General features: G+C 37.3%; 3 protein-coding genes across 3 annotated transcripts in view; 2 read left to right on the top strand and 1 right to left on the bottom strand.

The window, feature by feature from the left end:
• Positions 1–305: 305 nt before the first annotated feature.
• Positions 306–1,926, top strand: LOC135471798 (mitochondrial potassium channel-like). The gene is made up of 2 exons (XM_064751149.1): positions 306–512; positions 857–1,926. The coding sequence occupies exons 1-2, from the start codon at positions 306–308 to the stop codon at positions 1,547–1,549; spliced, it is 900 nt and encodes a 299-aa protein (XP_064607219.1). The 3' UTR covers positions 1,550–1,926.
• A 248-nt stretch (positions 1,927–2,174) lies between these two features.
• LOC135471504 (mitochondrial potassium channel-like) lies at positions 2,175–7,379 on the top strand. Its single transcript, XM_064750765.1, has 2 exons — positions 2,175–2,358; positions 4,516–7,379. Exons 1-2 carry the CDS (start codon positions 2,188–2,190, stop codon positions 5,374–5,376), a joined length of 1,032 nt encoding a protein of 343 aa, XP_064606835.1. The 5' UTR covers positions 2,175–2,187; the 3' UTR covers positions 5,377–7,379.
• A 5,007-nt stretch (positions 7,380–12,386) lies between these two features.
• Positions 12,387–27,239, bottom strand: part of LOC135469642 (potassium voltage-gated channel protein Shal-like) — a 66,573-nt gene continuing 51,720 nt past the window's right edge. The window contains 4 exon segments of the mRNA XM_064748174.1: positions 12,387–18,611; positions 22,147–22,223; positions 22,226–22,255; positions 22,258–22,300. Coding sequence (XP_064604244.1) covers positions 18,342–18,611; positions 22,147–22,223; positions 22,226–22,255; positions 22,258–22,300 — 420 coding nt within the window. The 3' untranslated portion in view covers positions 12,387–18,341.

The raw sequence follows: 27,239 nt of genomic DNA, 5'->3' as shown, positions 1-27,239 counted from the left end.
CACGTACATGTTCAGTCTTGTTTCCCCGTGTACATGTTTCTGTTGTTTTTGTTTTTTTCCTGCAGTAAAAAATTTGGAACAATTTTCAGTATATATATACATATATATATCTGACTATTTGCATTTTAAAATGAACGATGATGGGTTGGTTGTGGTGTTACGTCGCGCTTTAAGATTGTAAGCCGCGTAGGTGGCAACGTGTTTTAGTGGTCAAAGGGACATAACTGTGTCTTACTTTAGCAGCATTCGTACCTGTCATAGATGCTTGACAGACAAGCAGTGTACGAGTCATTGGAAAAGTTAAAATGGCGACAGCCAATCGGCGTTTGCGGCGCGAGATTTGTACAAATTTGCAGCCCAGTTATAGTGTTCATAGGCACTTGTTTTGTCGTGGCAAACTACAGGCTAAAGTTAAAACATATAGTAATCGCAAAGCTAGTCGAATACTTCAAGTTTACGAAGATATTGTTGGTGTTTCCGAAGTACGTGTGGCACAAGAAAACGTCATACAGGTTTGGTTGGTCATTTGAATATTGTCTCTTCATAGTTTCTCTGCACATATTAATACATAACCTTCTGCGATGGAAAAGGAGAGGGAGTTCCAACGCCCTGTTGGCTACATTGTGTGTTACTGGAATCAACAAACAGTATACTGTAGGTTTGCAAGGCCTCCAGGGTTTCTTTATGATTTACTTACCATACCAGTATTTAGTTTTGCCAAACTGAAATTCAGCCACACATATTAGTAAATAGTACACATTTCATAAAACAACTAAGGTTATTAAGTTTGTTGAGAATGTGACAAAATGAAGCAGGTTTATTTGTAGTTGTAACTGATCATGTTTTATTCATGCAGGCTGAAGAAGAATTTGTGGAGGTGCAGGAAAACAGGCGATCAAAGCAACATTCGTTAAATGAGAAGCAGACACGATTACGGGATGTCATTAAGGAACGCGAAAAAGCAGTAAATGAAGAACAACAATGTTTAAAACTACTCAGACAAGAAAGCAACTTACTTGGGCAGATTCGGTGTCTTGAACAGCAGATAGCACAGACTGAGCAATCAGAAAAGGACAAGTTTGCCATGCTATCCGTAGCAGTGCGTGTTAGTCATGACAAAGAGAGAGAAAAAGCTAAACGGACTCGGTACTGGTCTATTATTGGCTCTGCCATTGGTGCTACTGTTGGTATTATTGGTACATCTGCAAATGACTACAGGAGAATGCAAGAACTCCGTGCAATGATAAAAGATTCAGCTGATCAGGGAAATGCGTTGCGAGAAATGGAATCAAGCCATTCACACAAAACAAAAGCACAGATTACTAGAATTGAAGAGCAGTTAGGTGAACTCCATTCTAAAACGCACAGCTCGGCAACTGTCACAGAAAAACATACCAAGGAAATCTTAGATATTGTGAAACATCATGGAAGTATTCTAGAAGCTGACACAAAGGAGACTTCTGCAAAATCCATAGTGACTGCCACTGCTGTTTGTGTTGGAGTATCATTTATTTTGGCAGCTGTGCTTGCCATCTTTAAAAAAACATGAGTTCTTTTATGATATGGCAAACTTGAGACAATACTGTTTAAGTACTACGTGGTTTATCATTGTTGGTTAATTGTATGCAATTGATATATCGGTAATTATATTGTTTCTTCAATTTATTCAATTATGTTTATGAACTTGACAGTTTGCATTGAATGCACTCTGGCAGTAACATCTTTTTTTTTTTATTTTTTTTTTTTTTATACTTTCCTATATTTGTATATTTGCTTACAGTTATGTCATATCTTATCAGCTATTAAATCATCCACGCAGACTAAACCTTGTTTTGAAGGTTTTGAGCAACTTGCATATTTTAATAGTTTCTTCACTCTGCTCAAATGAAAAAAAGAACAAACATACCCACAATTTAGACATATATATTTTCCCTGTTCAGTTTATAAATAAAGCATTAATCACGTTTCTGCACTTTTGAGTAATTCAGTTTATTTTTTATTCTAATTTTTGGGAAGTTTCCCTTTCAAAGCCCACCGATCATCATTGTTAAGGCCCACAAGAAGTCTGCAATGCACGATTACATAATGTTTATTTTTCATATATTGTGTGGTAGGCAGACCAGGGGACAATACTCCGTTTCGGAAAATACAAAGATGGCGGTCACCAGTAGACATGTGTTTCGAAGGATGAACACATGGTTATCACCAAATTGTATAATTAAGAGACATTTGGCAAATCAAAAATCCATAACAACAGCTAGTACTGTAGCGAATGAGAAAATCAATCGCCTTTTGCAAGCTTATGAGGACATTGTTGGACTTTCTGAAGTACGCGATGCACAAGAAAATGTCATCAAGGTAGGTAGCCGGCACTGACTACATTACGGGTTGTGAGTATGCGACATAATCACAGTAACAAACCAAACCGTACCGTCCTGTACCCTTTCCGAAAGGGGTGGCATGTTATAAACCTAGGCTTGAAGTCCAAAATATGTAACGGTAGGTTCAAATAGCCATAAACCATATCAGCAATCAGTTGAAGTAATAGGATAAGAGGCCAGGTCGAGGCCCCCTCAGCAGCCCACCACCACTTACCTCCCCACCCGAGTGTGCCCCTTCAAGTGTCGTCTTGAGCACTGGCCGCCTTGCACCCATAAACCTGTGCAGGACAGCAGACTAGGTTAAATCTGAGATATATGGGATAAAACATTGATATATAATTAGTTGGGTGATCTAGTTTCTGGTGGTCATCTCTGCAACTACTTGCTATGATTTTCTATCCTGCCCATGTACTTACCCCTTCTGTATAATGTTTGATAGAACAGCCAGTTCAAAGTTTCTGGTTTGCAGTCTATATTGTCCATGGACCTCAGGGGGGCTCTAAAAGTTCTATTATTGTCTCAGGGGTGCTTTCTGGCTCAGCTGAGTCTTTAGGCACTTCAGTTTTCTCCACTCATAAAGCTGACCACTGTGACTGTCATATGAGGGAAATATCTTGAATTAACCCTGTATCAAATCAGCAGTGGTCTATTTGCTTAACATGCTTGCCTTTCAATGGGGAACATGTAAAATTCCATCCCGCCACTATCAAGACGATTCAAAGCTGTTCTTTCCTTTATTACGTCACAATTATTGGTGTATGTGCAATTGATCCATTGTCAGTACTGGGTTGGGTCACACTTAAGACCTTAAAAGAGGAAGTTGTAGCTTCCTCGCTTGGCCTTCAGCATAATGGGGATAGTGCAACGACGGGTTGACCATGTATTAGTGTACTGGTTCGGGTGGGGAAACTTACTTGCCTTTGGTAAGACATCTCAGTCAAGCAGCACTAGTTAAAAAGCGGTGGAAATCTATCTTACAACAAGGAGACATATGCACTCTAAGGACTCTTATGTGTTCATATGGCTGAAAAATTGTAAAGTATGACATTAAACCCTAAGCACTCGAACTCACTTGTTGTAATTGTGCTCATAAAACATCTATGAAGTAGACATGCACTCCAGCGTCACAAAAGGAAACGATGGGTTCTACTGTTTCCCATTGCTGACAACTGGCCTTGGACAGGGAACTTGTAAATAGGTGACAGTAAGGATGGCGCATATTTATATATCACATGTGGGAAAGTTTGTTAGTAACTTACCAAAGGTCAGTAGTTTAAGCCAGGCACTCTGGTTTCCATCACCCACAAAACTACCCACAGATAAGTGAAACATTCTTGAATGTTGCATTAGACAACAGTGAAATATTATAAATAAATAAAGAAATAAATACAGTATGTGTCTGTCTTGATTCCTTTCATACACTAAATTCTGTTGCATAATGTGACTGCCTTAATGCATGGTGCATTGTGGGAGTCAAAGTCAGGTTAGAGGAAAAAAGTACAAAATGATCCTTGACAATTTATGTACTTTAGGTCAACAGTAGTTCAGTAATTTCTTGAATATAGAGCCGAAATTTTCTCTGATATTCAAAACAGTTATAGGAAATATAATCAACACATGTAAAAAGTGCTTTGAAATGTCAAAGTACCATTCTGTGGAAAGTCTACTGCTAAGCTTCCATTCTGAAATGACCCATGAGCCTCTCACCAATGCCATGGCTGTGAAGTCATACTTGGGAATGTCTGCATGGTCATGGATTTCCAACGGGCTCTGTTCGGTTTCCTTCCACCATAATGCTGGTCATCATCATGTGAGATATTCGTGAGTACAACGTGCTAAAGTCTAGTTTTGTCTCCAAAATCAAATTTAAAAGGTGCATAAATAACTCTGAACGTTGCTCTTTCACATGTGGAATGTTGATGAGTGTGGATACATGTATTAGAAACTCATCTATATGCATAAACCTTATTACACGTGATGATAAACAATCCAGTAAATGTATAAATTTAAGTATGGATGTACATGTAGGTGTTTAGTAAATCATTTGCCATTCACTGAGTTTCAACTTTGCAAAAATACATATATGTGCAAAAGTTGGTTATAATTTTTGATCAATTTTGTTTTTGTCTTGTAGGCAGAAAAGGAGTTTTTGATGGCACAGACGCTAAGGAGAGAAAGGCAGACTTTGCTGTCAGAAATCCAGGCTGAGCTCCGGTCTATTGGTAATAAGAGAGAAAAAGCAAACAGGGGTGAACAGCTTTACTTAGACCTTGTCACCCAAGAACACAACATGATCAAGCAGGAACAGGCCTTGGAGCAAGAGATAGCCAGTATTGATAAGTCAGAAAGGGACAAGTTTAATATTTTGTCTTCAGCGGTAAGAGAAAGTCATGAGAGAGAAAGAGCGAGGGCTGAACGTACAAAATACTGGTCTCTCATTGGCTCAGTTATTGGTGCTACGATTGGCATATTAGGGACTTCCGTGAACAACTACTTTCGTGTAAGAGAGCTGAGAGGTATAATAAAAGAATCTGCTGAACAGAGAACCGATTTTCGTGTTTTAGCTGCAGAATTAGCCACAACAACCAAAACACAGTTCAATAGAATGGAGGAGTTTCTAGCAGAACTTCGATCCACGTTGGGATCCACAGGACAGACATCGCTTAAGAAAGCAACATCTCAAAACCCAAACATCTCTCAGTCATCAGTCATGTTGGAAAAACAGACTAAGGAGATTCTGGACATAGTTTCTCGGCAGGACAGTGCCGTGGAGGCAGAAATGAGGGAAATCAAAGAGCTGCTGGCCACAGAGAGAGCTCGACAAGGGGAGGCAACTGTGGTGTATGTTGGACCACAGGTTCAAGGACTTCTTAAAGAAACCCAAGACAACTTGTCCTGGCGAATTAAGCTTGGCTCCTTGGCCACAGTCACAGCTGTTTATGCCGGTGTAGCCCTGGGTGTTGCTGTAATATCCAGTTTATTTAAAGGCTCTTAAATTCACAAATGTGCTTGATAGGTGCTTTTGCAGAGACTGGCTGTGTTATTCACACCCATGAAGTGAAAACAGTTGGTGATAGTAAATTTATTTAGACCATTTGGGTGACATCTCACAATGGATTGTGTTCAAAAAGACTTTAATCTTTATGTACATTAGTTATGACCATGAAATTCTCTATGAAAATGTCTCATTATAATAATGTCTATCTTGGTTATTATCTTGTTTAAATCATGGACATATATATGGAAGGAGGAACAACTCACCCAGTCAGCCCAGCTATCTGGCCAGACATTTCCGGCTTTGCCTCTCTGCTCTGAATGAAATTTTCCAGACAGGGTGAATGATAGGAAAAGTATTCCAACATGCGCAGAAACGTCCTCCAAATTGTGCGCACATTCTCCAAATGATTCTAAGTGATCATTTTAATCACATCTACACGACCACTGCACGGGAAGATACAGTTTGTATGGGACAGTGCTATTTATTCAGTCGATGGAACATTTCTATTTTTTCGCTACTTTCGAATGGGCTTAATATGATAAAATAATTAATGTTTTCCAGTTAGCATTAGTGTGTGCGATTTACCTGTTGCTGATGGGTTACGGGCCTGAGAGCTCAATTTTTTTAAACCGATGATTGTAAATTGAGAAAATGCCCATTTGAAATTGAAATACATGGACATATATCAAAACTATCCAAAATTGATCATGTTTGAGTTCCACAAAATCACATTTTCCAGCGGCCAAATCCAACTGTACTCGGGCAGGAATGCCGTTCACACTTGTAACATGTGATATATAAACAGGCTATATATATGCACGCAGTTTCCTACATAAGAATACTAAAACCCATCGAGGGTAAAATTTTGGGACGTGTATAGACACTACATGCGGCACACCATACTGGATAGTCCCAAAGGGCCATTTACAAAGGCATACATATACCGTGGACAAGAAATAACGGGCAGGCGTAAGTTGGTGACATGTTGAATAGTAACCAAGCAGTCATTCAGTACAATTAATACGTTTGAATAGTGTGGACAACTGTTAAAACGAAAAAAAATGGACAAAAACTTTGGCTGTAAGTTTGTTGAAAATGAAGGTGAAATTCAAACGTGATGTGAACAACATGGTGAAACATTTCACTATGTTTCAATTCAATGCAAGCATGTTTTTGTTTATGGGTGTTATTTGCTTTTAAACATGATATTACCAACACAATTGCCAATTTCTTCTGCTGCAATAAGTGAATCAAAGTGGTCTGACATCCGTTCAGTCATGCTATCATCATTATTCCCAAATCCTGCTGCGTCGGTATCATACATTGAACACTTTGAAGAGTCTGAGTTGTTCCTCCTTCCACATATACCTGTATGGTTAAATGTTAACATGGTTAATTGAAATGCTGGAAGGTTAGTCTCAGTGGCAGTTATGTTTAATTATCTTAATTATCAGTAATTGGATATACTTACTGTGTTTCTCCTAAAATTTAGCATTTTTCAAGTGATTTTGATTGATTCATACATCTTAAAGAGTTATTGTAAGTGTCCTGTATAGCGTGATCAATTTCTTATAGTTAAGGAAAAGCAACTTGTTGGCAAAAGTAACATTTTAAGGCCTTTATATGCTTCTGAATATACCATTCTCTAGATGAAATACAGTATATTCTTTGTCCAACTCTCAAGAAGGAAAAACTATGACTACACCTAGGTTTTTGTCTTCTTGCATAAATCAAATGCATGTGGTTTTGTGATATTAAATTTATGTTTATACCATTGTAGCAGACATTAAGCAAAGTGATACATCGGTATAAGCTGTCAGCATAATGAGTATAATAAATGCCCAAATTTAAATAAATTTGAAACAGAAATAAATGTTAAGCTTATTTCATTGTCAGACTGGATCAGGGGTAAGACAGTTCAGTCAGGAAAATGTAATTTGCAAACATTTGCTTTTACCATTGATAAGGTCAGTTTGCGATGAATTCCCTGAATTTTTCCGCAGAAAATTGCACTTTTGGATATTTTACGCTTTGAAGATTGGGAGATACAGGTATTAAATACATACATTTACATTTTGCACAACTGTCTGCACAACTAGATACGTGAAATATTACTATTGCGCAAAACGTCAAATGGTGAATCACTGATACAACATGAAGGTCACAATACATTTTCTTCATTTTAATTTACCTTTTCATGTTTCTGAAAATGTAAAGACAGATGCAATACACAGGATTGTAACTGAAAAGTGTGTGGTGCTTATCATTGCAAACTTATAAATATAATAGACATACAGTTTTGTATCTTTGCCACCTGTCTTCTGACTGCTAACAGTCAGAGCCACTTAATTGTGTTCTAAAGTGTTCATTTATAGACAAACTTTAGCCGTTGAAAAGACTAAACAGAGAATTCTGAAGAAAATGTACAGAAAACAGTGGCAGGGAAAACAGCTTATTTTGAAGCATGTTTTAATTACAATTAGAATTTTCACTTTCACAGTTAACACAGTTTTAGACAAATATACATGTAAGTTGGTGAAAAATTCCAGGAAATTTTAGGTGATTTGCTGTAGACTAACACCATTTTTTCTTTTAAGTTTTAAATGTTTCCCTCTTGTAAGTTGACAAAACCAGGCAAACTGGTACTTAATTAACCTTTGACAGATTTTCCACATGAATTTTAGACAATCAGACCAGTTAATGACACTGTTTTTTTGGCTGTTGACCACAGCACTCTTCATTTCAAATTTTATAGTACATGTACTTCATATGTAAATGCACTTGCTACTTTACTGGACAAGTTTTTAATGCCCAACGACATAAGAATTGGATGCAGAAATAAACAAACTAGGGAGCCCCTGGCATACCCAGTGCTAGAGCTTGAAGTGCAGATTGTTGGTATTGCTTATGCCAGACCCATTATACCTTTGTTCAACACTAATTGCTTTCTTAATAAACAGCCTTTTTGCTAAACTAAACCATCAAGTCATTAGACTGAGCAAAAAGCACACAAATAAAATAAACCAAATACATCATATAAAGTTGTTTTCAGACATTGGTCTTTCTATAAACTGTATTGTATGTAGCTGTGGAGAAATTCAGAATTAAACTAAACACCGTTTCATGATTTAAGTATGTTTATACAAGTGCTAAGAAGTTCATTGTGCAACCATGTGATGAAGTACTTGAACAAGAGGATATACTGTCATGGACCTAAAACTTTGCCCACAACTGCATTGCTCAGTTTGTCAGGTTATGAGAATTCTTTTGATCTTGCCTAGGTGTTTTGATGTTTGCTTGGAAAAGTGTAAGTTTCAGCAACAAAAGTAATAATGATGAGCTTTAAATTAGTATGTGATTGTCCTTAAGCCTACTAGCTATCTCTAATATGGATGCAGGTTAACACCCAGCTCTCAAGAAATGTAAGGGTTGAACTTTGTTAGGTACTTACAAGGCAATTTGGTTTCCTCAGTCTCTACCTGTTTGAAGTTTTTGTAAGTCATAATCTGGGATACCAGTCCAGCAAATATCAATATCTTATTGGTGGAACCCATCCTTATGAAATGGATATGTTGATTGTGCAAAGTCTGGAATATATTTTGATCTGTTCCTGGAAGCCATTGGTTTCCAATATCTGTTACCACAAAATTCTCGTTGGATCATATCCATGAACCATAGATACATGTATTATATATCTTCATACCAATGCTGCAGTAGTAAAATTTCGATCATTAATTATATGCACTGGACCTCTTGGTTCCCTAAAGTATTCTTACCAATATATTAACCCTCAGTTTGGCAGGAGGTGTGGTCGCCAGAAGACAATATCTTCTGAAGTAGGCGGACCGTTGCAATTTTGTACTGCAATGGCTTTGTGTTGAGAAGGTCTTATGATTTCCTGGAACCAAAATTCAACCAAGTTGAGCACAATCGTGTTACCTCCATGCATGGGTCGACGCATTACAAGATTCACAAAGCTGATCCTCTGTTTTTGCCATGCAGTTTCAGTCAAGCAGTGTCATGTTTACTACAGCATACGACCAAGTCAAGCATACTTTCATGGTGCCTTTAATGAGTTATAGATGTACATGTAGTTAAGAATATCAACTGTTTTCCATTGAAATACCTCAAAATATTTCCCTGACATTGATTTGTTACGTTCTAAATTCACTTACCTGGAAAGGCTTTTTAGGCCATACTGTACATTATAATAAATAGTTTTTGTTTGGATGTTGTCAGATTCCCTGTATACATTCCCCATGATTGTGGAATACAACTTAGTTTCTTAATGTGCAGCTTCTTTCCTTAGAGCCTTGGCCAGTTTCCTTGGACTGTTGGACACAGTCTTTAATTTGAGGGATGCTAGCATAAGGGCAGTTAATCAAAGGAATATGAGAACGCCAATTTTCACACTGGTATTATACTACCGATTCTTAGATGTATCCAAATCACCTAATATAAATAAAGTCTTGGTAAACCTAATTGTTATAACTCTTCTTTGGGTTCTAGTCACCCTGATGGTATTAGAAACAAAATGATTTCATGTTTTCTTTTTTTCTCTTTGATTATCACAGTACTTCTGTCTCTGAACAAACTTACTGCATGTGAGAATAACAAATATTTTACTGTTATGCATATGTAAGATCAACCAGGGTGAATGAACTAGAATTTCGCCCATTAATGTGTTGCACATTTTGTTTTGATCTTGGTCAGATTTTTTAAAGGTTAGCAGTAATTATTCAAGCTTTTCGCATGTTTGTGAGGGGTTCATTTAAGCATATTCTGAAGACATTATTCTGTGCAGACTGATAAAAATATACTTTTTGTGAAGACCCGACACTGTCTGGTGTCTTTCATTTGTTGTGCCACACTGATGCAGCTCTAGGGCTGTGGGACTGGCCAATTTTCAATCAGGACATTCTGTTGTGATGAGACTGAAATAGTGTATTAAAACCAGCCAAGCGCACAGATGAATTTTTGTGCAAAGGATGAAATTAATTACTTCTAGCTCATCCAAATGAAATATTGCTCTTTCCACAGCTGTGACCAATGATGTTGCTTGGTAGAATAGGGTTTTTGCTGATTTGCACTTTAGATTGTGTTTGTCAGGCACTTGATGCTATGGAGTTGTTTTACTACAGCTAGGTTTTCTGCTGTTCCAATAAATCTAGCCATCATTGCAATTAAGGAAGTATTCTTGAGTAAGGCATTAAACATCAATCAAATTAATACAGGTACTTATATTTTTACGATAGTGAATCATGTAGTGTTCAGGGAAATGAGAAAGGCGATGGAGTATAAATGCCCATGTGTTCATGTCCAGGGGGACACAACTCTTGACACCAAGCTATTCACATCTTTCCTGTTAACAAATCAGGGAGCACAGTTGTGGTCACTCAGCTATTATGAAAAGTTGATGTGCATTAATTTTTATTTTCAGTACTTCATGAAGAATGTCCAAGACCGCACAGGAGGATCACAGATTTGAGATTGTTAGAAGTGAATTTGAAGGTCTCGGACAGCCGTTATTTTCTGCTTGATAGGTGTGTATTTGGACATTTGCCATTTTACTTGTGCATATGGACTTTAATCACCTAGACACTAAAGTGAAAATATAGTCTGAAACTCAGCTTGTGCAAAAGTAGGCTTTGTGGTAATGTTCATCATTTACGTATGCTGTCCAGATTGCTCTATTATCCAACGTACTTTGATGTTCTGTTATCAGTTCTAGTTCTCAGAGAATTGCTCATTGATGTTTAATTTCCCCATATCTTTACTGAAGGTTTACAGTCTTGAATAAATTGTTTTTTACAATACTTTACATTCTGTTTTATAGGGTATATTCCCCACTAATCCAACATGCAGGAAAGTGATTTTTCTTAATTGTTGGTAGAGTAAATGTCTATTTTGTAGGCTGGACTAATCGTTTTTGATTTACTAATTAAAACTTATCTTACAACATTCTCTTCTGCCTGCGTGGCCATGACGAATGAGAGTGATGGTAACGTAATGCTGGAAATTAGCTGCTCGTGTAGTGAGTTAGAGGACATAAATGTGACTATAGAGCGTGATTTTCTTAAAGGCAAAGAAAACACTCACATGAAGTATATATCAGATGAAAGACCATGAAAAGGTGTCCAAGTAAGTGGTTTGATTTTCTTTTGTAAATTTTTCAATCTATTAAATTACATTTGAAGCTTTGGGTTCTACAGTGGCCTTTTGTAACTGTTATGTTACCAGAGATGTTACATCAGGGGTTTGCCAATTAAGACACTGAGACTGCTAGATGTCATCATTCAGAATGCATATGCATATATGTCTATGAATGCAGTCACTGAATGGACCTTGATAGGAACTGTTTCCAGCAAACAATATATATGAGATGTCACTGATACCCTCTGGGTCAATGCAGACCATTTTAGAATCGGGTGTATTATAACCAGTATAGTCGGACAAAAACGTTCTAAAAGAGCTGTTATAATTACAATTACACACCCGTCCATCATACTGAGAGAAACTTTTTAACTCTGAGACAACTACAATAGAGACTTAAATTCCTGGTAAGCATGCATAGATGTACTTGTAGCTTTTGTGTTTATAGAGGTTGACACTTTCAAACTAAGTCATGCTAATAGGTCTTGAACCAAATTTTGTGGTGAGCAATCAAAGCTGAAATGCACTAACCTGACCTATCAGTCTGTAAACAGTTATATTGTTTTTAGGCTGTTTCATGGTAAATACCCATATTTTTCGTAAGAGCCCTTGGGGCTCTTTTTTTTTTGTGATCATTAGGATGAATGATTATGGCTTGTCGCCCTCTTGACAATATATCGACCATATTTCAATTTCAAAGCAAAACATCCTTATGCCATTCAATTCACTGAGAAGGAAGGCATTGAAATATTGATTTGAAAATTTGGAGTTCATCTTTTCACTTACATATAAATACATGCCTATGCCTTAATAAAGAATATAGCCAATTACACACCATTGAAAGGAACACAACATTGACAGTAGAAATACGTTTTTAATGACAGTCAGTGTTATACATAAAAATTCAAGATGTAACAAGAGTGGGAAGAATAGACTACATGTACCATCAGAAATAACAGTATTAAACTGGAATATAATGGATTTTGTAAAATTGAAATTTCACAAGACTACTACCTACCACTTGCTTTATATAGGTGTGCCACACCTGTCGACAAGTGACTACAATGATGAACTACAAGAGGTGAAATCATAAAACCACAATGTGATTGTGGGCCATGACCCTGGCTATTAAGCAGGGTGTTAAGCAGGCCATATCTGCAGCAGTGGGAGTTCATGCCTCCAGAATTGATTGTCAGACACAGGTAAGTATATGCTGAGACCATAGCCAAAGGTGCAGCGGTGCAGTCAACATGAGTACAAACTTACAAGTTTCTTATACACAATACTGGAAATTTTATTAAAGAGGCATAGCAGCTGGAAAGGTATGAAATGGCTGTGATCTGCTGACAACTGCCAAGTCCTCCACCAGTGAAATTCCTTCATAGAAATGCGCTTGTCGCATATGTAGCTTGCAGTGCAGGAAAGTGTGTTAGAAAGTTTAATGAGGACCGATACTAGCAGAATATCATGGTGATACTATACATAGGATTGGTACAATGGGATAATCTACATGTACCCTATTACCTCAGGGTCTAGATACTCTCAAGATTTAAAAAAGAAGACCATAACAATGAAACATGATGAAGGACAATAACTCTGGTAAATAGTGGAACAATATGGAATGGGTAACATATCATCTCTATTGCAAACACTCACACCGTGGTATTACTCGGCCAATTAGGGCTAGGTGTGGAGCCTACTGAGAACATGGGTAGGTGTGCCTCCAACGTTCACCAACACAACACTTCATAGCTCAATAGAATATTCCCTGCACTCCCGCTCTTTTGATTTCCTCCCAGTAAGGAGCATCCTTGCCAAATGTCAGGCGTCAGTGGGAGAATAAACGTCTTAGAAAATCACAACAGGTTAATTGTCTTTGGAGCACGTTGTGTTCTTCATAACACATACCTTATAAAGTAAAAACGTCTTACTTGTGGGAATATGATACAGACATGCATCATTGTGCATCTCCAAGTTTGATACAATCCAATGAGTTCTTGAACTGTTCAAGCGGCCTATTATTATAAAAATGAATATAACACAGTGATTATATGTACATATCTAGGAGAAATAAAAACAGTTTTGTTGTATATCTTCAGGTATTGTGAGAATATAAACGAAGAAATCTCAACCCGTAAAACAGGAAGTTAAAGATTTGAAATGATGTAAACAACAATTAGAGAAACATAGTTTCAATGTTGAAAGCCTGCAATGGAAAAGATGTTTCATAACAAAAAGACCAAAAAAAAAAAAAAAAGAAAAACAAACGCCTTAAAACAAAAATATTATTTGATTGCAACGCCATGAAGAGATATGTTTTAGACAGGATATCTTTCTCATAAATGCTTGGATATGGACATTCTCAAGAAATGTGATTTCTGTGGCAATTAAAAACCTAGGAAAGTAAAAGAATTCACATAGAAGTTGTGAAAGATTGTTGTAACAATTATAACTAGAGTCTACATTATTAATATCCACTCAAATCAAACATACATTATTATCACAAGAAAAATGTGAAGTGTAAAACAGGTAAGCTTTGTGTTGTAGAACAAAAAACTTTTAAAATAACAACAGTGTATGGTGATATCCTTTCCACTCATATCACTAACCCTTACACCTGTCAATAATACCTGTACTTCCTCATTTATACACACTATCACAGTCAAGCAGCCTCTATATCAAATACCTCTATAAACTCCTCTATCACAATGACTCTCTCAACACACTTGCAATAAATAATCAAATGCAGGAAGCTAGCAAGTTTTACTTACGTACACAAATCGATATTATTGCAAAACTGAATTGTACAGAGAAGGTGCACGACATTAAATCACTGAAGGTTGTCCATTCGACAAAGAACACCTGCCTTAACACAATAATGATGTAACTAACTTGGTAGTCTTATTACCTGGTCGAGGGTAAGGTAAACATTCTTGTTGAATGGGCACTGGGACAAAAATTGCTTTTTGTCTGAGTTAGTAGTGTGCTGCTATCACAGATGTTAAAAACATTATTAATATGCTTGGTTCAGCAATGCATAAAAAACAGAGAGGATTTCATGTTGAAATCATATCATCCCTATCTCAAACCATCCTGACAAAGCAGACTTGTGTCCTATAGGAAACAAGAACATTTTACAACATTTCACACATGCAAATAATCCACAATGACAGAGAGGTGCTCTAAATGAAATTTACATTAACTTATTTTTTTCTGAAATACATGTTGAGCCAGTGAAACTTAAATAGTATGTTTGCTTTTCAAGACCTTAGGTTAAGGTATTCATTTAATTTTTATTTGATAAGTTTTATATTATAGATTTGATATGTTTCAGTATTCATTTCTTACTTATGTTAATTTGTATGACCAAACAATCAAACAGACTTTTGCAGAAATATGTTAATCATAGGTAAATGAAAATATAGTTCTTCTTGTGCACAACAGTTACCTTCTGATTATTATCACCAAGGCTACATCAAATCTTGGTTGAAATTCTATTTCTATATTCTGTTTATTCTAAACAAGATCTGACACAGGAACTTCAGATATTATAAATGTAATTTTTGGAAAGTCTTAAATGTGGTGATTCTACCTGAAGTTACCTGAAATAGGTTACAGGAGTTGTTATTGTTTCTTTCTATACATCTGTTTATGTACACATGTTATAAAATTTTATATGACTACTCATGTGAAAAACTGAAAATTGGACAAATGAATGTTTTTATTGAGTGAAAATGAAAATGTGAAAGCATAATCCATAAAACTCAAAGTTTAACGCACACTGTGTGTGTTTAAAAGTAGTATCTGAGCTATGCCAAATGGAGTGCATGAAGCAGACATGAAGTGCACCTGGATATTTGTAAGATTTTCATGCCACCTTGTAGACCTGTTCAACTGTATTACCCTAATTTGGTAGGCCTGCATGTACATGTATGTACTGAAATTTTCTTTGAAAGCAATTATACATGAATGACAAGAGCAATTATTCCTTTGGATTATTCATTGGCCTACTGAGAGATAGGTTGACATTTCAGATATGTATGTTAATATAGTATTGAAATTTAACATTGGATTGTGCTCTGTGATATGGTGACATATTTCCTAGGAAGCAGAGAATATCTCCAGCACAAAAGCAGCATTGACATAAAAAACATTTTTGAAGATTCCCTCTTTGCCTTTCATTCCCAATAGGACATTACTATAGGTTAACCTTTGGAGTTTTCCCTACTAGGTTTTGTCCACCCTAACATATCTTTCTGTCTGTGAGCTATGGGTTTCTAGTCCAATGCATCCTCTAGTCTTTCCATGCCATGATGTAATGCATTTAATAATGCACTGTCTACATTTTACACATTCACACAGATTCACATACAAATAAATTATAACAACTGTACAAGTATACGATTAAGCCTATGCATGTGAGAGGAAGCCTGAAGAAAAGTGATTTTAGAGAGTTCATATATTTAATACTTCAAATTGGCCTTCTTGTAAAAATCCTTGATCTATCTGTGTTTGCATAAACATAACTTACAGCCAACCCATTCAGTCAGTGTTAACACAGAAAAGGATGTTTCCAGAGGTCCTTTTTTGATAGGAGTTAACACCAACAGTAACCTTCCAGTCTTTCCAGTTGTACCATAGTCGGTTTGATTTTATAGAAGGCTAGCTTGGGCAGTCAAGACTGCATCTGCAACTTGGCGGTGTGATATGACATAGATAAAAATATATTATATATATATATATTCACATATTTACAAGACAATAGCCAGAAAGGGAGAGAACCTGTGTCAAGTGTTATTAAATACACAGTGTCAGAGAGAATTTCTTCTACCCTCTGCTCTCACATTTTTGTGCCAGGATATAGATTTGACCATGGCTGTATTGTCACACATGGTTATTTTTGGTGAAGTTTTCTTGTGCCCCATCCCCTTTGGTGAAGGGTGAGTAGGTAAGTATACATTATACAGTCAAGAGGAATCTGGAGGCTACCTAATGCTCCATACTGATTGGATTCAAAGTTACTCCCCTTGATAATTGTACCAGAATTTGCCCCAAGACATTAAAGCTGCATGCTTTATCAACAAAGAGGCTTTCATCACGTTTATACATGTCATGTTTTTCTTCAAATGGTTTTATTATGTATGGATGTGGATAAAAGAAGATGTTGGAGGTTTTCACCTTTACAACACTTTGGCATTGTCAGTCTAGTGAGATCATTTATTGTATAGCAACCATGCACTAATATCAGGATTCCAGTCTCATAAGCAGACTGTCTAGATTTTAAGCAGAATTGGGCAGTAAATAAGTTGCATTATACATCTGTTGAGCTATTGTGGTAAGTCAGTGGTTGTAGATTATGTATGAGGAAGCTAAGTGGACCACATTGGAACTATTTGAGAATTCCTGATGTGGAGGAAATACATAGGACTGTAGCACAACTAGATGTATTTGTGTGGGTGTGATACTGTAAAGCATTACTAAAGGGTCTGTCTGTGAAATAATATCACTGTTGGAACTACGAGTTGGTTGTTTTGGAATTGTCGCTGCCTGAGATCTTTTCAGTATTGGGAGGTATCAATATCTTATCACTCAACATGTTATTCATATTTCAAGGACTACTCTACATGCTGTCTATTTGTAGTGGAGAAACAATGTCTGACCAAGCAGATGGTTAAGTGGAAATGTTAAGACGATGATACGAAAAATGGATTCTCAATAACAAAGAGAGAAATGATTAGACTGATCAGTCTCTTGCATACTAATCTAACCATAAAATTGAAAACAAATGTGGTAAGCTGAATAGTGCTGATTAAGGAGCTTGTGAAATGTTTGAATAAAGCAGAGTTCTGGCTTCCTGTCAATACCAGATCTACTGAGGTCCTGATACACATGTACAACATAAGTAAAAACATGGTAATTCAGGTTTCCTACACCAGTTTGAATCTCACCTCATGAGCCAGTGCAAAGACAGCAGCATTGGAGAGCTGTATTTTGCTTTTCTTTGATATCCTTATCACAAACTGTGCAATGGATACATCTCTCACCCTTTCCCTGCTTTCAGTAACTCTACCACACACAAAATTCCTTGAAAATGAAATGAGAAGGTGACAGTTCCTTCAATGCAGTGCATTAATTGGCCGTTTTGTGCAGGGACAATTTATGCCTTTGTTTCTCTGACTGTTGGAAGCTTTTGCACATACCACCTTTCTAGCAAAAAGCTATACACCTTGCACACCTGTGTAGGAATCATGTTAAAAGGGTCTCGCTATCCTCCAATAGTCACGCGCTCACCATCCTGAAATGAGTTCATGTAACTAGTATTGCTGGTGATCGTTCCATTATACCTCCCGTGCGTGTTCACAAATTCAGGACAGTTAACTTTTTCCTCTGATGTTTTGTTACTTTCTGCTCATGTTGAGACCAGTTATTTTGGGCATGTAGAGAGGACATGATTGTAATTCCTCCATCTGGGTAAGCACATGGATACACCAGTCTTCTGATGGATGGTGGGGACATCTCCTTTTCTTTGCGTCTCATCGCTTCTCACCACCAGAAATCAATGGAGGAAGACATGACTGATGGAGAGCACAGTCCACACCAGAACACAGTGTGGAGCAATAACCTGTTCTCACTGCTTCTTGAAATCTCCAGCCAGGAATCTCAACCCATCCCAAGGAGCCTGTTTCTTGGTAGCGACCACTCTTCTCTTATTGCAATCAAAGTGTTAGGTCAGCCTTCAGCACTGTTACAAGAGACCCCTGGTCACAGGAGAGTAAGGTGCGGATTTAGGGTTAGTTTTCCTGAAGGTGTTATAAGGTGGATATCTTGACCATGTTAGGGTTCTGTGAGTGGGGGAGAAGAGCGGTGCTCGGACCGGGGGTACACATGGGCTCGGTCTCAGAGGTGGAGCTTGGGGTTGGCAGGGTAACTATAGCCGTCGTCACAGTCTGTGTGTTGTTTGACTTTGGGTTGCAAGGAAATGCATTCAGGCTTGATCGCGATGAGCGATTGTTGGTAGGGGGTCTCACTTGGATGTCATTCAGCTCTTCTTGTTCTGATTCCTGTCCTGAAGATCTTGTCTGAAAAGGGCAAAAGTCAAAATTAGGTAATGTCTTTATTTTATTAAAATCTAGGTACATGTACATGTTAAATAGAAAAACTTTGCACTATATCATTGTTATCATGAGATGTTGTATGACACAAATCATGCAATCTGGATACATTTTGTTTTTGGTCTCTTCACATGATAATGACATTCCCTGTGTTTCAAACAATTTAACACAAATATAATTGTTACATCTATATTGAAATCTACATTTTGCAGAAATAGGAAACATTTTTATTGGCTTGACCAAAAATTCATTGCTGTATTTGGAGTACAGAGTTTCTTTTATATATAGTGTCTTTATTCATTCTACTCTGTATGGTATTGGTATTTTAAACATTGGATGATGTTTGTATTGAGCAGTGTGGCTCTACCAGATAAACATGGGTTATGCTCAGAGAGGATGTAATATCAGCGTAAAGGGTCCATTTGTCCTTAATCAAAATGCAGCCATGGCAGTGTTTAATATATTTGCAGCTCATATCCGCTATTTGCCCAGTGGTGCATACCAAGATGAAGCCTGGTATCATTAAACAACCCAATGTCTACTGCTGGGCTCACAGAAATAGCAGAATATGCCTTTGGCCTATGGGTTGTGTCTTTCTGGGGCTGACAATTGGGCCTGTCATTTAAGTGGTTTGACATAGAGCCAGGTAGAGACTCACTTATCTCACGGCTGTTGTTTGATTGTCTTTCCTGAAAGCCTGTAATTACTTCTAGACTTCTGCCCATTAATAGACATGAAAGCCAGACAATGGCAAAGCCCAACAAACTTACAGCTGGCTATTCAATCATCACCCTACAACAGCGCTTCTTGTTGAATTGTCCTCTGTTACCTCCAGCATACTAAATGTCTAGACCTACTCTACCTTTTCCTCCCTGGCATTTTCTTGACAATGGGTGTGAAACATGTGATTATGTATGTGGTCTGTACATAGACGCAGAGAGCCTGGCCTGATAATTTGACAAATAGTGCTGCCTGTTCATCAGCTCTCATGTCACCTCACTAACTAATTGAACTGGTATGATTCACGACAGCTGCTTCAAATGACCAAAGACAGCTGTATAACTCTGCCGTACTAATCCATTGTCAAAACACAAAACATATCTATTGTATCTGATGGTGGCAGTTCTTTGCTCTTGGAACTCTGAATAAGACTTCACATTTGCCTGGAGTGCAGCTAAATTTGACCTGTCAGATCAAGAAATATACAGGCCAATAAATTGTCAGAAAAATCCTCATAGGCACGTGATAAATAAATATAGGTTATAGCAATGCCTTGCAGGATGGTGCCATTCAGATGAGTTACAAGTATAATGTTATTAGATAGAAAATTGTGGAACTAAGTTTATGATTGCATGATTCAGTAGTGTTTGGTGCAGACAACAGCAATCTGGGATACAAGGGCATGCAGACAACATTTGTGGCGCAGTGCAGAAGCAAACATGCATTGGGGAGCATTTTAGAAAGTTTTAAAAGCGCACATGCAACAAACTATTGCAGATGAGTAGAAGCAAACAGAAATCTGATTCATGAATCCGCCTCCTGCAGATCAGTGGCACAAATCTCACTCTTGTATTAATGGACTCATCTCTCGGGATGTGCTTTTGGAGACTTTTGGGGTCGTGGTTGACTTTTAAGTCTCCTATAACAGGATTTAACAAGTAATAAGAGATAAAAAATAGCTATGAAGTTAGAACTGGGTGCTTGCTACAGTGGAATCTCCTGTATCATATCCTATGCATTGGAAGAAGATCATTCTGACCTTGTCAAACATTTAACCTCTATAGCAATTGTACCTTGTCCACCGTGAGTATCACATTAATGGGAAAGGAATACCATTTAACTAACATTTTTGTTCCTTTCTTGTTAATAGCTAATAACTGACACTTGTGATTATTCATATCATGCTGTCAATTCGATCATTACACTTGAAGGAAAAAAGGTATATCGCCCTTATTGATGGAAAATGCCTATAAAAGTTTAGATACATGTGTACAACAAACCTTTTCAGAACTTTCAATGCACCTTAAATGGCTATTATTGTTGAAGCTGGCTATATGATGTTGGTTTTAGAAGAGAAGAGAATAGAAGACCTGGCTTACTGCCTTCAGACGACCAAAATCATAAAATATACATATGCAGCAGGGCAGAAAGTAAGAACTGTCTGGGGATGGTTGGTTGCCATGTCTGGGTTAAACTGTGATGAATTTAGTGTCTGTACGTGGAATGTTAGATAAATTCTGTCTGCTCCAGCCTGCTGGGAGGAACAGCCTTTGTGGAACCATGGAAGTTATTTTTACATTGAAATGCTGAAGCAACGAAGAGTCCGGGTAAATCATTAACAAATTGCTGATCTGAAGACGTGGCTTTCTGATTGCTCAAGCTGTTGGCAGAAAGAATGTAAATGTTTGGAGTGCAGAATGCTGCAGTCAACATGGCATTTTCTAAAGTCACCCTCTTTTCCATGGACTCTTATCCTCATTTCCTGCTGGCCAAGAAATTTTTTATTTGAAAAAGATTATTAAAAGAAAGTCTTCTATTTTCTGCTTATTTTTTTTTCTTATGGCAGTGTTGGACTGTAGAGTTCTTAATTAGATTGTAAATAACCTTAATTGTGTTAATGTATGTATTATGTGAATCTCATAAATTTGTAGATGTATTTGCATTGATGATATCAACAGAATATCATTCTTTGAAGTTGTATATGCGTAAACCTCAGCTTTGTCTCTTAATTTATATCAAATTGATGATTTCAGTCCATAAAATCGCAAAGTGTGTTATCAACACTGCATAAGCAAATATTGTTCTAACAGCTACCTGTTACATTGTGTCTATTCTTGTTTATCAGCTTTGTTTGTTTTTCCTGAGCCTTGTGTTTCTGTATATCCCACACCTTATGTGCCCTTCCGGTGACCTATAAAATTGAGCCTGAGATGCATTGGAATTTCTCGAAATGGGTGGATTGGACTAGAGGTGACAATGTATTGTCCCACTACATGTCAGACTAGGGGGCTCACCTGTGGGGAAGGGGACAATTCCACATCGACTCTATCGTAGCCTGGCTTTCCCCAATCTGTAGGAAGGGCCAAAATCAGCCGTGTTAGTAAGAGCTGGATGTAGGTAGTCAGGTGTCGGGGAAGGGAGGGTTTTAAGGAGAAGCTTGGGCTAAGGAGGGGGTGGGTTGGGACTTGGGCAGGCACTCATTGCAGTCACTTATTGCAGTGATAGAGTTAGCTATGTATAATAGTTGTCCACAGATTCCCAAAAGTATATGACCAATATCACACACACAAAAACAGTCCTTAAGAAAATAACAAACAGTACAAAGAACCGGTACCTATGTTCAACTGAAGTGGTTTGTGCCACTGGTTTTCATTTCAAGCCATAATAAGGTACAACCAGATAGTGAAAATGAAAGTGAAAAGCTAGCATGTAAGGGTTGAAGAGAGGCTGGTCAATGGGATGAGGTGATGAGGCAAGATGAGGACTGCAGGCATAAACTCACCAGGAAGCGTCGTTGTGGGTTGAACCTACGGGCGCAGCAGCCACTGCGATGGCGGTCTACAGAGCTCACCGAAGGGAGGGAGAGGGTGGAGGGGTTTCTGACGGCCTGTTGGAGCTCCATTGAATGTCAGGTCCATCTCAACAAACTCTCTGTCCTGCAAAGGATGGAATTAACCACTTATATGGATATGCAGAGCAATAGGGGTGTATGATCTAGATAATTTGAATCCCCCCACCTCCAGCCTGAATTACATTTAGCACTTATAGAAGTTTGGGATATTTGGGAAGGCTTTGTACATGTAACATTCTACCACCAATACTCTCATACCCATGCAATCACCAGCGCATGAGGGGACCTCTGCGAACAAAAAACTTGTAAACAATAGGTTTTATATTGCTCCATACCATACTTGCAAAGCCATAATGTTGCATCCTTTTCTTGTAAAATATCTGTTTATACATTTAATGAATATCACTGCATTTTGATACAGTTAGGTCATGCAATAAGGATATAGATCTTTGAATGAAGTTTTGTTTAGTTGGCCTTTGTATGTTTTCTATCAACAGTGGGTTATAGTATGCTAGATGTTATCATTGACACATATGTACTGATTCTAAGACCTGCATGTTTTACTGTTTTATGTTGTTTGAGTCATACCAAGGAATGTATTATGCTTGTTGGTGTGTAAAATTAAAAACTGTAGAGGATGGGAGGGAAATGTAGTCGCATATATATCATACAATATCACTTCATGTTTTAATAGCTCTAACTTGACACTGACACGTCATATCTGGACACCGTAGTGTAGACTTGCCTATTATAGACTTGGCTTGTTTATAAAATCGAGTCACTGTCTATGTAAGAATTAGATTTGGGCTGAACAAAGTACTTTTGACTTTAAAATGGCATTTGTTAAATGGCAGTGCATATTTGTGAAATTTAGATTAAAAGATTTTTCATCTTCATTTCTACGCCAGAACTCAAGCTGTGGATACAAATTTCTGATCTGATACAGAGTTGATTCGTTGGCCAAGATTTGGGTGTATCGGAATATTTACAAATGCTGTAAAAGTCATGAACACAATGGTGGGGTCAAGTCAGATGTATAAAACACAGTATTATAACATCCTCTAGGACAAAGCAAATATGTTGTGGTATGGTGTGTAACTGTGCTCATTTAATCTGGTCCACTGGTGCAACATTCATCCTTGGGATAGATGGATATAAAGTAGGCCAAAATCACAACTCCATGACACAACCACCACAGAAATAGACATGCAATGATTATCATTTCCTAGAGTTGGCACTTTGGTCCACTATATTAAGCTATTCAGCAGCTATCAAACTTCAAAGCTATCAAAACACCAAGGAATGAAGTTTACTGTGTTAGAACTTGAACCCAAGTGAGGAAACATTATGCTTTGACGGTTTAATTTAGTGGTGGATTTATTCGAAAGTTGTGAAGCAAATATGGAAAAATGGATAATGACTTAAAATAAGGAAGAATTGTCTGACCTTCACAGATTTCAGCACATTTTTGTGTTTTATGCTAGAATGAAGTGTGTGTGAAAGCTACTTTTTCAGTGGCATATTTTTAGAACTTGTGTATCATATTTTATAAAAATTTATGTATTGTATGTAACCCATACTCTTAAAACTTGCATTACATAACATTAATGTTAATCTTCTGAAAAAGCTACCCCCCCCTCCCCAACATTCTTAAAAAACAAAAAGAAACATATTTGACCTAAATTTGTGTTGAAACTGAATTAAAATAAGAATTTAAGGATTTTTCTAGGATTGATTCAAACTGCGGCATACAAGTAATTAAACTGTTTGTATGGATGGATCGATCCTGTATAAGCTTCCCATCACATGGCTTGGGCAATTCTCAGTACACATGTTTCTATAGAAGCATGACTGAGAAGTGAGAAGCTAGACGTTATCTTGGTGTAGGATCTACATAAGGTGTCAATTACTGAGAAGGAGACAGGCACAGAGGAGGTTGATCAGCAGATGTAGCTGGATGACCTCTAAGGGTCAGCCTGCATACTGATACAACTGGAAATGTGCCAAGCTGTCCGGCAAATCAATATCTGCTCAATAAGAGTTCTGGCCATTTGGGAGATTTCGAGTCATGTCTAATTTTTGGCTGGTTCCCCGGTGGTGGGCTTGCTGCTGGCTCTTCTGTCATCCCACATTCACCATCACCTAGTCTGTTCTGTTGCCAGCCTAGCTCCTAGAATATTGCTTCGTGCATCCATATGATTTGCAATTCTGCATAAGTAAAGCCCACAAATATAGGCCCTACAGTCAAACCAACTGGCTGTTCACTCTAGACACTTTTACCATATATTACACTAAACCTAACTGATGTAATACTTTGATAATGTGTAATTTGTTCTGTAGCTGGAGTAAGCCATGCAAGTAAACTTTGGTCAGATATGTACTTGGTAGTATCAGATCAGCCATGCTTTGTATACAACTGTGTGGGAGAGGAACTCATGCTAAATTTGCTTTTCTCAATAAGGTACCCGTAGATTGTTTTTGGTTTTTTGTTTATGTATACTTTGTTGACCATGGCCATAATTAGTGACCTTCACAAACTTATAGCAGAAATGCCTTTTTATGCCTATGTCTTCCTGACTGTGTTAAACTCCACTCCAAAGAACATCACTTGATTTATGATTGTTTATAATTTAAAAAAAAAAAATCTCTTTTTAAGTGTCTTCCTAAAGCACCATATAACCTTACATTAGTTGAATACCATTCACATGGGCATATGTTTTGAAGATGTGCATCATGTTTTTTGTCATGCTTACTACATTTTACTGGGGAAAAAGAATATGCATAGTGCCAGTGCATATAAATGTACAGGTACATTAGCACTACATTAATGAGGTGTGACCCCTATAGCTAAGTTCTTTAAATAATAATGTATTTTTGTTGTGTTGAAGTAAATGGTTATCTAGAGGTAGTGAAAGGGGAGGATAAAGGTCAGCTAAGTATTTGACACATTGAACATTTTACTGTGGAGAGTGGAGCAAAAATTAATTAAATTGTGGTACACTGCAAGAAATGTTACAGGTTTAGTTTTAGAAATGTACTGTACTTGGAGCTGTAATTGCTCCTAATCACTTAAATAAGTGTACTATGACTTCTTCAACCTTCTTGCATGTTTGTAAGATGTTTGTGTAAGCATATTCTGAAGGCATTACTCTGTGTTGACTGATAACATTATACCTTTTGTGAAGGTTTAAATTCATCCACCCAACCAATGTTATTTTGGCTCCAAAATCAAATTCAAAATGTGCATAAATTGCATTGAAAGTTGGTGTTTTATATGTGACAAGATTGAGGAGTTGGAGTAAATATAATTGTTAAACTGCTGCCAAGGTTCATGTCATATTGAAAGTTGGATAGCATCAATGTGGTTTTGACTTAGGGGGTTCATCATTAGGATTACAATGAGTGGGGTACTATTGATACCAGAATATAGTTGGTAGGCTTATGGAGCTTTATATTATATGAGGTATAAATATGTCATCTAGCAAGCACCCTTTCTAATGTTTCTATTGACAGTGGTTTCATATACATGTGCAGGTGTTGGCATATAGCCTCAGTTTGAAGCAAGAGGAGTAAAGGGATTAGGTGAAAACACAAATATATACATAAAGTATACTTATAGCTTAAAGGAAAAAATACCAACTCATTTCACTGCATTTAGAGGAAAGTTTCATGTAGATGCCATTAAGTTATTTTGGAAAATTGATTATAAGTATAACAACAAATACCTACATATAAACACTATTTAGACTTACAGAACAAATGATTTACCTAGATTATTATTCCCCCATTATCTCTCTTTCTGCTGTACAGTTTGGTTACACATAGCCACAAGTACATACATGTACCACGCATCCGACTTGACAGACAAACGGACAGACACGACTTTGATAAATGACTTCCTTATAAGTATGAAAGTTTCAGAAACATTACACAAGTACCTCTACTCCATGCTTATCTAAATTTCTCCTTTTATCTCATTTATATTATTTAAATCATACTGGTATCTGGAAGAGCATTTTAAACATGTAGATTTAAACTTAAAACTTTCATGAGGATTCTTCAGTACTAATTTACAGTTTATTGCAGTGTACAAGACATGCATTTTCTTTATGACATAAATGGAATTCTTTATCTCTAGACTACACTGAATTATAACTACAGAAGTAATAGCTACCTTTTGTAAAGCAATCAACCCATTAACAATGTACATGAAAACAATAAAGTTAAGGAAACAGTAATATGTACATCCGCTGAAATTCTGTGCCAACTGTCTGTCAACATAGAGAGCTGGTAGAAATGTCAGTAAATGCTTCTCTCTTTGCAGCTTTTCCACATTGGTGTGAATGACACACTAGGGAGATACTGTATAGCTTTATCTGCTGTCCTTTTTGTGGGCGGTTACAAAAGGTAGCTAATTCATTGTTGACTGACAGATGTAAGCATTTGTATGTACAGCTTTGACAGTTGATCTTAGGACGCACATTTATAGTTAATCGCTGCGCATGCTAACAACAACAACAGTTTTTTTCACCTTCTATTATATACAGTTACAGATGCACAATCACACCTTCTCTTTCACCCATTTTCTTCTCATTATAAGCACCTCTACAGCATCATGCATTCACAACTCTATTCTGCATTCAGCTAATGCTCACTCATAGATGTTAGTTTTACCTAATTCTCATATTCACATGACATTAAATTTCCATACTCACATCCACACCTCCAGATAATTCTCATGCTCACTTAGCACCTCTTTCCCACTATCACATGGCACCTCTAATTAATTCACAACCTCACACAGCACCTCCAGCTACTTCTCACACTCACCTGTCACCACAACCTATTTCTCACACTCACATGGCACCCCGAGCTAATTCTCTACACTCACATGGCACACTCAGCTAATTCTCACACTCACATTTCACCTCCACCTACTTCTCACTCTCATATGGCCCAGCTACTTCTCACACTCACCTGGTACCCCCCACCGACTGCTTATGCTCACATAGCACCTACAGCTA

This window comes from Liolophura sinensis, chromosome 7 (genome assembly GCF_032854445.1).
Source record: "Liolophura sinensis isolate JHLJ2023 chromosome 7, CUHK_Ljap_v2, whole genome shotgun sequence".
Lineage (NCBI taxonomy): Eukaryota > Metazoa > Mollusca > Polyplacophora > Chitonida > Chitonidae > Liolophura > Liolophura sinensis.
This window is presented reverse-complemented; position numbering and strand designations above follow the sequence as displayed.

Bases quoted from the DNA above. Each gene is read 5' to 3' on its own strand.
- LOC135471504 (XM_064750765.1), top strand. From the start codon at position 2,188: ATGAACACATGGTTATCACCAAATTGTATAATTAAGAGACATTTGGCA. The intron at 2,359-4,515 runs GTAGGTAGCCGG...TTTGTCTTGTAG, and splicing joins CACAAGAAAATGTCATCAAG to GCAGAAAAGGAGTTTTTGAT.
- LOC135471798 (XM_064751149.1), top strand. From the start codon at position 306: ATGGCGACAGCCAATCGGCGTTTGCGGCGCGAGATTTGTACAAATTTG. The intron at 513-856 runs GTTTGGTTGGTC...TTATTCATGCAG, and splicing joins CACAAGAAAACGTCATACAG to GCTGAAGAAGAATTTGTGGA.